The sequence below is a fragment of the Pundamilia nyererei genome, unplaced genomic scaffold (genome assembly GCF_000239375.1).
Source record: "Pundamilia nyererei isolate P.nyererei 1_Seehausen unplaced genomic scaffold, PunNye1.0 scaffold00119, whole genome shotgun sequence".
NCBI lineage: Eukaryota > Metazoa > Chordata > Actinopteri > Cichliformes > Cichlidae > Pundamilia > Pundamilia nyererei.
The window spans coordinates 2,061,596-2,072,382 of NW_005187520.1; the positions used below are offsets into that span (position 1 = coordinate 2,061,596).

At 37.0% G+C, this 10,787-nt stretch overlaps 1 protein-coding gene across 1 annotated transcript; it reads left to right on the top strand.

Moving 5' to 3' along the window:
* Positions 1-2,866: 2,866 nt before the first annotated feature.
* On the top strand, positions 2,867-10,787 carry LOC102196377 (uncharacterized). Its single transcript, XM_005742343.1, has 9 exons — positions 2,867-3,155; positions 6,183-6,245; positions 7,681-7,806; positions 8,846-8,920; positions 9,145-9,240; positions 9,440-9,540; positions 9,952-10,027; positions 10,453-10,536; positions 10,782-10,787. The coding sequence occupies exons 1-9, from the start codon at positions 3,096-3,098 to the stop codon at positions 10,785-10,787; spliced, it is 687 nt and encodes a 228-aa protein (XP_005742400.1). The 5' UTR covers positions 2,867-3,095.

Sequence of the window (10,787 nt, forward strand, 5' to 3'; positions counted from 1 at the left end):
CCTTCTGTGATGAATCGTAGCATAAACGAATCACTCAGGACTCACTCAACTTCAGTCCTGGCTCACAGCTCCTTCTTCTTCTTGGTTGGCAACCAATGTTAAGGCGCATTACTGCCCCCTGGCTCACAGCTCAGTGGACATTTAAAAAAATATATATATTTTTTACTCTATAAAAATAGTTGTTTTTCTTTTTCAATCACTCATCTTAGCAGTAGGATATACATGAAAAGAGAAATAAATTAAGTTTGAGTGAAAATGTACATTTTTTGCACTCTCTGGGCAACTGCCTCAGTGACTCAAATGACTCAAAAGAACCCGATTCACTTTGGTGAGTGACTCATTGAAACTCAATTCAGTAAAAAGAATCAAATTTACCACCATTACCCCAGATCATTATGGCGCCCCCATGCAGGATGGTGCGTAGAAAACATCTCACGTTGGATCTGCTTGTCTTGCCATGTTGGAAACCATCAGGACCATCAAGGTTGCATTTTTTCTCATCAGAGAATAAAACTTTCTTCCACCTTTCAATGTCCCATGTTTGGTGCTTTCTTGCAAAGTCCAAACAGTCAGTTCTGTGGTGTTCAAGGAGACAAGGCCTTTGGCGTTTTTTGTTTTTGAAGCCCTTCAGTCTCAGATGCCATCTGATGTTAAGGGGCTGCAGTCAGCACCAGTAACAACCTTAATTTGGGTCAAGGATTGCCCAGAGTCTTGACAGACAGCCAACTGGATCCTCCAACTCAGTGCTGTTGGAAACTTTTTTGTCTTCCACTTGACTCTTATATTCCATAACCCATTAAAAAAATTCCAAATGACTGTCTTACTGCTTTCCACCTCAGATGCGATGGCATGCTGCCAGAGACCCTGCTTATGCAGTTCAACAACCCGACCACGTTCAAAAAGGGAACTTAATTTTGTTTTTGCCATCAGAACATCATAACAGTGTGACTATCAGACAGAAAATGAAAATGAATCCATATTTTTGCACAGATTTGTCGAAATGGAAAATCTGTAATTGATGTTATATAAAAATGCTATCATTAGTCTCATTATATATGAGCTTATTAATCAAGGCTAAACCATTTAGATCTGTATCTATAAATTACATAATAATAAGGCATAATGCTTTATAAATGAAGTATTCACCATTATCTCACTAATGCTTAATACAGTCCGGTTATGTGTATGTTTCAGTGTATAACTACCATCGGGTTAGATATTTAGCGAGGGATTGCAGATGAAAAGAAATAACAGTGTTTATTAATCTACACTGTGCCTGTTAAAAATAAACAAATAAAAATCAAAATATGTAATGTAATATAACAAAGTAAGGAATTTTTTTTTAATATTCATTTTATACTTTACACTTTCAATCTGAGTACTTCGGGTGTTTAAATTGACAGTGAAGTTTTTATCTATTTCTTGACATCCATAATTAAAGAAAATAAGATAGCTGACTACCAAACACAAATGACAGGACAAGCAACACCACTGTTCTTAGTGAGTCAAAGCCAAACTGTGTGATGGCGTGAAATTTGGAAACTAAACCTGGCCCCTCCCCTTCTGCATAAAATTTAAATTCCTCAGAAAGAAAACCACCTGCGTTCAGCAAAAACAATCAGGAAGATGTTGCAGAAACAGCTTGGAACAGTCAGAATAACAAAGCAGCCAAGCCTTATGGTATTAATTGCTCATAGAACAAGAGTTACGTCTGGTATCTCACAGCCGCAATGGATGTTTACACTGCACACGTCATTACCACTGTTTTGGCTAATGTGGCTGATTCCAGAGATATTTTTATATTTCTGCCCAAATCTGTAAATGTCTGCTGGGAAACAACCAGGGACACTGTTTATGACTGTTTCTCTAACACACATAAGTTTGGCCATAAACACACTCTGCTGGTCCATCCCCTGCAGCTATTTTTAACCTAAAGTCAACACAGCACCCAGTTTAATGACTCTGCTGGATTCCAGTCTATTTTACTCCCGTCCTGGTACAGCACTTACTACAAAATAACACTGATATGAAATTGAAATATTATTTTGATAAGTCCAAGCAAATAACTTGATCACAAATATACAAATCAAACTGAAGCCAAATTAACATCTTATTGTAGCTGACTTTGTGCATCAAGATCATGGAATCCAGTCTTCCATAGCAAAACTGCATCAATCACAGCTAGAAGATGTTCCTGGTATCAAAACATAGGTAAAAAATAATGGAAAATGTCCAATTTAACTTCGGCTAAAACATCCTTCCAAAAAAATCCTGGAAGCAGTGGTCTAAATCAGTTCAAAAAGATAATCACTTTTGGAGGTCGTATGTGCAATGGCCCATAACAGTATTTCTTAAAGACACACACAAACTGATCCACTAATATAACAACCTTTTGGTGTGTGCTGAGAGTTTGTTATGTGTGAACACATAATGACAATAAAAGGATACTTCTTCTTCTTCTTCTTCTTCTTCTTCTTCTTCTGGGTAACGATAATTGCAAGAAATTTAAGTTTGCAGCTCACCTCTCCAGGTAGAATGATGATTTATGCTCAGTTGAGATGCTTTTGGCCCATCACATGCTGTTCTGAACAGTGCTGAAAGGACAGAAGGAAAAGGTGAAGGAAGGAGTTGTGGAGCAGGATTGTTGGGTCTGCAGTTGCCATGCAACAATGAAGTTGGGCTGTTGCTGCTGTGTTTGTTTATGGTGTAAAAATAAACACGTTTTTACATTAGAAATGCTATTTGTCTTCCCTGTGTCCTTTCATCACACTTGTTACTTATTTTCCTCCCTTTCCTCCTGTCACTTTCACTTTCTTTTTCATACTTCTTTGTCATTTACCTTCCTGTTTTCTTACTGACATTCATATCTCTATTTCAATCACCCTCCACGCTTAATTAGTTGTTATTGTTACCTGGAATAACCTCTCCTCTCCTCTTCTCCCCTTCTCTCTTTTCCTCTCAGCCAATCTTCCAAACTTGGTCATGTTATTCGTTCTGCCGCCAAACACGGAGCTTTAAACAACATCCATCACACAGGAGTGGGCTCTGGACTTTACTCTGTTTCTATTTTAACTGGACTCGCTCAGACAGCAGCCATGGCTCGCTGCAGGAGCTACTTGCGAGGACTTGCTATCTGTGTTACTGTGTTGCTACTGGTAAGCACACTGCTAATTGTTAACTGCATGTTTGTGTGGGCTGTCGGAGGTGATTGGATCTTTAAAAAATGAAAAATTTAAAAAGGTAATCTTAAAAAATTATAATGGTCTAAAATCTTAATCTACTATTTTTGAAATACACAGTGTGTCATTCAGGTGTTGATTACATGTGCTAATTAATGAATTTCAATGTAACTACAGTCTTGTAAACAGAAGGTGAAAAGCAGAAACAGTATGTTTGTTTTTAACTTTTTTTCTTTTACTTATAATTTTGTAGACATGTAATTATTTTGCGTTGAGCACGTACAAAATTTCGTTTCATTCTGGGTTCAAATACATATTTGTGATAATTGTGGTAATAACTAGCAACTGCTTTCTGGTAGCAGGTGCAAGATTATATTTGTCTAATTTTTGGCAACTATTATATGTTGCGTTTAAATCCAATCAATCTTTATTTATAAAGCACTTTAAAATACCCAGCACAGGACCAAAGTGCTGTACATTAAATATGTTAAGAACAATAAAATAAAACAAAACAATAAAAATAAAACACATAATACATAAAAACTTAAAGCAGCCCTATATTTAAAACGAGAGAAAACAGCATAGAATCAACTTTTTTTCTTGTTTTTTTGGTGAAGTATTTGTTTTCATGTATTCTTAATACTTATCTAAACATTAAAATATTTTAGGTGGTGTGTTATGTTGCCAAAATCTTGCACTGTGTGGTACTCAAAAAGATTTTCTTTTATTTAAAGTAAACATTTAGTCTTGATTTAATCTTTTTACTAATAAATCTCTCTTCACTACACTAAAACACTAAAATAATGTGGAGGTCTTTTAGCAACAATTTTAGAACCTTCACTTTTTAAGTTCATAAGAGGAAGGAAGGAGGCAGGGGACTAGGGAGTGTCATAACCACGGTCTAGGACGAAACAACAAAGATCCATGAGTACATCAGGAAGATGGCCTCACAACTGATAGTGTGCTTAGTGAATACCTCAGGCAGCAGAAACCAGAGAAAGGAGAGGAGCAAGAAGAGGAACCATCATGGGAGGACAAGCCCCTGCATGGTATGTACCACCAGGAGATAGAAGAAGTGGCTGATATCAAGAAATCCAACTGGTGGTTAAACAAAGCTGGACTGAAAGCTAGCACAGAGCCACTAACCATGGCAGCACAGGAAAAAGCACTAAGCACGAGATCCATACAGGCTGAGGTTTACCAAACCAGGAAAGATTCCAGGTGCAGGCTGTGTAAAGATGCCCCTGAGACAATCCAGCGAATAACAGCAGGGTGCAAGATGCTAGCAAGCAGGGAAACACTGAATGCCATAACCAAGCGGGTGCCATACAGGAACATCTATGCAGAGTATAGCTTGGACATCCCAAGGTCAAAATGGGATACACCCCTAGGGTGGTTGAGAATGACCGAGCTAAGATCCTGTGTGACTTCCAGATACAGACAGACAAACCAACCGGGCATAGCAGTGGTGGACAACCAAAAGAAGAAGGCCCTCAGTGAAAGATGTAGCTATGAAGCTGTGAAGTACCAACAGCTGAGAGGAGCTTGAGAAGATGTGTAGGGTGAAGCCAACAGTGGTCCCTGTTTTCATCCGAGCACTGGCTGCAACAAATCCCAGGAACAACCTCTGAGATTTTTATCCAGATGAGCGCAGTCCTAAAAACAGCAAAGGTACTGTGGAGGACCCTCAAGCTCCCAGGCCTCTGGTAGAGGACCAAGATCGAAGCAATTTTTTATATATGCGAATACATTTGTGTTATTAACAGAAATTTCATTCCACAGCTAGGCTGATGATATACTGCTATATGTGGTCTTTGCTCCTGATAATTCATGACCAATTGATGCCCTCCTTTTTAGATATAGTTTTAGATTTATTTAGGGAAAACAACCACATCTTTAAAGGAAAATATTTTCAAAATGTTTCTTATAACTTTTAAGTAGCTCAATACTTTTATTGCTTATTTTAACTGTTATTTTATTTATGTCCATTTTTTCAGTGTCTTTGTGCTTTCTTGTGTTTCAGTGAAGCACTTTTATTCTTACAAAACATTAGATAGAAGTAAAGTTGACCAATGCAAATCAAAACTTTGTAGAACAGACGTTGTCAAAGATTATCTTTGAGGCCCCAGCGTTGTTAATATAGCTCTTATCCATCAGAGAACAGTTTCACTTTCCATGTTACATTATAACTTCTTATACAGCAAGTTCATACACTTTTAAACCTAAAAGATTTAAAAAGTAAGTTTTAAATAAAATGTGGATAGAAAACTTGTTAGAGGTTCATTTTGTCCATTTATAAAATCTCTTTTCCTTAATTTACTGTTGTTTATTCACTCATTTGTTCTTCATATATTGCCATCGTGTTTCCCCCCTTTGCCTTGAGTCAATGATTTTATCTGCTTTTTTATTCCTCCTGTTGTACTTCCCAACTTCTCTTCAACACCTGCAATCAAATTTAATGCCTAAAATGACAATCTGTGGTATGATTGTCATTTTAGGCATGATTACAGCAGCTTTTGTTGCCAGTTTGCAATAAATAGAGATTATTTCACAAACATGCTGGGGCTCAAACTCAGGAGCTTACTTGGTGCTCCACTAAGTTTAAGCAACATCTAGAAATAATAGAAATAAATGTGTGAGTGTTTTTATTGTTTTTTTCTGTTCATTTAAACTGCGTAAGACGAGTTGCAGAGAGAATATTCACTAAGTAAGCCAACAGAGGCTGGGAATGTGGAAGTCAAAGAATGAGACAACCATGAGTGTTTAAGGTGTAGTTGGACTGTTTTGGAAAGTTTCAACTTGCTGACTGTGAGACAGATTACATTTGTGATATAAAGCTGTCAGAGTTCCCAGTCTCTCTGGGGAAGAGAAGGCATTTCACAGGAATGTTTCTGCTGTTAAAGACTTCCTGATCTGTGAACCCAACCAACAGCCACTTTTGTGTAAACCAGTTTGAGTCATTGCCTTTTACTATTTTTATTCTTTATTCATTTTTTTATGCAGGTGTCTGGGTTTGTGATGATTGGTGCTGCTTTTTCCCCCATTGATGATATACCTGTTGCAGAGGTAAAATGGGATTTTTTTCACCACACTTTTTTATACAAGAATCAACTATGTAGTGAAACAGCTCTAATTTCACATTATATTTCCTCAGACTCACAGTTGACATTTTATAACACAACTTCTACTTTCTTGTAAGATTCTGGTGCATACATTATCCACAATGCAACTGTGAGCCTGCCACTTGTAATGTAGCTTGGACTCTAGCACTGATAGGAAGAAGATAGATCGATAGATAGATCGAGATAGATCGATAGATAGATAGATAGATAGATAGATACATACATACATACATAGATACTAATCAACGTGTATGATTTCCAAAGTTCTTTCTATTTTTTGCTAAAAACAGACTATGGTTAAATAAAGGCATATTTGAATATATATAATAATTATAATAATATAATTGTGTATTGCTGTGCTGTTATTAGTTACTGCATTTAGTAGTTATTTTATACATTTTCATTTTTACATATTTTATCTTTTATATTATTGCTAAATAGTACCCATCCCCCGTCATTTGGTTATAGTTTGCTTCCAAGTAGCCAGACCTTCTTGAAGTCTTTAGAGTGGTCTTTAATATAGTTTTCCAGGATTTCTGAGGGTCTTTCAAAGTTTTCTTTGGACACTGGCTGCTTTATCCTCACTTTCATTCCAGCCAGTATACTTGACAATTTTAGAGGATTGATTTCTTTTTTTAGCCACAGAAAACCAACTTAAGAATAATTCAAGCACAAAAAGGCACCTAACTCGAACAATGAATCAGTGTTATGTGACAATCAACTTCACCAATAAATTAATTTTCAGTAGCATCTTCAAGCACTTCATTACCGGAACTGCGTCACAAACATGTCACTTTTTCCTATTTCTTTTGTTGAATCTATAAAAATGCCAAAGATGGCACAGTTTTACAGACATAAAATGATATTTTTGCACCAACAAGGTGATTCCCAGAGAGCTAGCAGCTGAAAACTTGGCATATCTCAACATGGTGTGCTATGTGTCCTTAAAATATCTGAGGAACCTGGACAAGGAGTGGGCAAAAGAAGTGCCAGGCCTAAAGACTAACAACAGCAGATGAGTGGTATCTCAAAGTCATGTCCTAAATAGGAAAAGGACTTGCAAGGATCTGGCACATAATCTAAAAGATGCATCTGGACCTTCTGCTTCACACTGCATCACAAGTGTGTGATTGTGTGTGAATGGGTGAATGACTCTATGTCGTGTAAAACACTTTGGGGTCCTTAGCGACTAAGTAAAGCGCTATACAAATGCAGGCTATACCATTTACCATTTCTGCTGATCCTGTTCATTGCCTCATTAGAAATGGTCTCAGATACTGTTCTGCATATTCAATAGTTGTTATTATAAATATTTGTTATTTATTCCTTTTGTTTAGGTTAAATAAAATATATTTGTTGTCTGACGTTCTCTCTTTCAGTTGTTTGACCAGCTGTCCATTAGTAATGGCTTACTGGTCCTGCAGGTGTTTGGTCCACTCACAATGGTTTTGTCTGTTCTGGGCATATCTGCTGCCTCTTTGGACTACAAATCTTTGCTGTTGGTGGTGAGTAACACAAATTCATACATGTGTTTGTTAAAATAAGATAAGATAAGATGAGATAAGATAAGATAAGATAAAATAAAATAAACTTTATTAGTCCCACGCATGGAAAATTAGTTTTGTTAAAGCAGTAAAGCAGATAAGATAAGATAAAATAAATTTGTACATTTTTTCTATGTACAAAGTTGCATAGAAAAAATAGAGAACAAACACTGGAATAAGATATCCATAAGATACTGTACACAATAAAATAGAATAAAATAAAATACTATATGCAATCGAATAAAATAGAATACAAATGCTATATACAATTGAGTATAATACAACGATGCCAGAAAAAGAGTAACGCACTTAGTGTTGTTGCTATTGCACATGTGTGGATGTGTGTGTTTGGTCAGTTGAAGTCTTTGTTGTGGAGTCTGACAGCAGTGGTGAGGAAAGACCTGCAAAATCTCTCCGTCCCACACCGTGGGTGACGCAGCCTGCCACTGAAGGAGCTGCTCAGTGCTGTCAGAGTCTCCTGCATGGGGTGAGAGATGTTGTCCAACAGGGATGACAGCTTAGCCACCATTCTCCTGTCACTCTCCACCTCCACTGGGTCCAGAGCGCATCCTAGAACAGAGCTGGCCCTTCTGATCAGCCTGTTCAGTCTCTTCCTGTCACCAGCAGAGATGTTGCCGCCCCAGCAGACCACACCATAAAAGATAGCTGAGGCCACCACAGAGTCATAGAAGGTCTTCAGGAGTGGGCTCTTCACTCCACAAGTTCAAATGTAGCATCTTTGTGAGGATCCTAGCTGATACAAGTATTCCCAACCCCTAATCCCTAATTGCATATATACGAAAACATAATTTTAACCCAAATTCTAAAGCTAAGTTTGAAGCTGCTGTCCCTAAATGAGGCTGACCCCCAAATGCCCCTGTGTTCCAAAAATGTCCTCACTACAAAGGTTATTGGTCCAAAGTGGTCCCCCAAAACGTACACATACAAGTACAAACACACACACTAGAGTAGTGGCATTAACCTGTAATCTTTTTTCCAGTTTTCTGCTCTGACATTTGTGGAGTTTGTGGCACTAATGATCGTTGCCTCACCCCTGGTTCAGGTTCAAGCTCAGGTAACTACCTGTTCATTTCACTTACTGTATTTTTATACAGTCCTTGCTTTCTTGTCACCAGTGCCCCCTGGAGGTATGCAATGACTATGAAATATGAAACCGTTATCTTTGGGCTGTAAACTGACTAAATAAGTAATAAAGTAATACAGATGAAAGTTAATTACTCTTAAAACTCTGCTTGTGTTTGTGTATCACTCTTCAAACGTTTATATTATTTACTGTAGATGGACTTTGCCGTGGATGAATTGTTTCTCAATGTGACACCCCTACACAAAGCAGCAGCTGACATCCAGAAAGAATTAAATAAGCTTCAGACATCGGTAAGTGAAACAAAGAAAAAAAATAAGGATAAAGAAATGAAAAAGTGATATAACTTTTTAGTTTTTCCTGTTGTCCTGTTGTCATAGCAACAACTATGACCTAATTTTATAGACATATATGACCTGAATGAGTAATTCAACACCAAGACTAATGATAACCTTGAGCTTTAACTGATGATAATATTTGTGTGTTTTCAAGGACTCCTGTTGTGGTTTGAGGAAATTTGAAGACTGGGATAATCAGCTTCCTTTTTCCTGTATCTGCACACCTCCTACAACCACCTATACCAGTGAGTCAAGGTATGTTAAGACTGGATTTTAGATAGATTAGCTGAATATTGAATTGTAGAGTCATTTTTTATCAAATTTTTTAAAATAATTTCTATTTCATACGTTTAGAAAATGTGTAATTTGCTTGAGTTTTTAGCTGTTTTTCAGAATAAGGTAGGGTACACCCTACAATATAGGGTCACAACAACAGAGGCGACTGTTGTTGTGATTTGCCACTGTATAAATAAAATTGAAATGAACTGAATATTTAAGTTTAATACATTTTTAAATTATTTAGCTGTCGATCAACGTCCCTACCCTTACCTATGGTAAAGAGCTGTGGGTAGTGACCACTCCCCCTGCGGCCCGGCCCCAGCGGAAGAAGATGGATGGATGGGTTGTCTTGGCTCTTAAATTTTGGCTTTCTGTTTTTGCCCACAGATCTCAGCCTGGTAATTCCAGCTCATATGAGCCTTGTGTGATGGTGGGAAGTAACCAGCAGTTTGTGCACTCCAAGGTAAATATTTGCTTCAGGGTTTTCTTCTTCTTCTATCATTAATTTTCACACAGTTCTACTATTTCCTCAGCATCTTTCTTTCTACAATTCTCCAGTGTTTTCTCCCTTTCTCTGGCTATTTTTTCTTTTTTCTTGCTCTCCTTTACTAGTTTTCCTGATTATCCTTTTTTCTTATATTTTGCTCTATTTTACTATTTTCTATTATACTTTTAAATTTACATTTTCCATCTTCCCACTGTACATCTTCGATCCAGTGGCAGTCTGCTTTAGTCTTTCTATTCTTTAGTTCAGTTAATCTTTTATAATGTTGTTTAGTTATAAAGACAAACAGAAGCAAATAAACGCAAAGGGAAATTTGACTTATGTACGCCAAAAACAGACGTTTTTTTAATCATGTTGATTCTTCACCTTTATATTTTTGGCAGCCCTGTGGTCCCATCCTAAAGAGCTACCTGAGTTTCCCAGTCAAGCTCAGAATAGGAATCATTTCAGCTTTCGCCACCATTGCAGTAAGAAAAAAAACACTCAGCTTTTTTTTTTATCTTACTTTAAAACCAAGATCCATATCTTTTTTTTTAATATATAAAGAGTTGAAAAGAGAACAAACTCCAGCTGCTTGAAGAAATTAACAAATGCATGAATGCAAAAATTCTAAAATCTAAAAGTTATGATTGTAGATATGTTTGCATGATTGAGGAAGAGGCTATATGGTTGTTCTATACCCATATAAACGTGGTTTATATGGGTATAAAAGGATTAG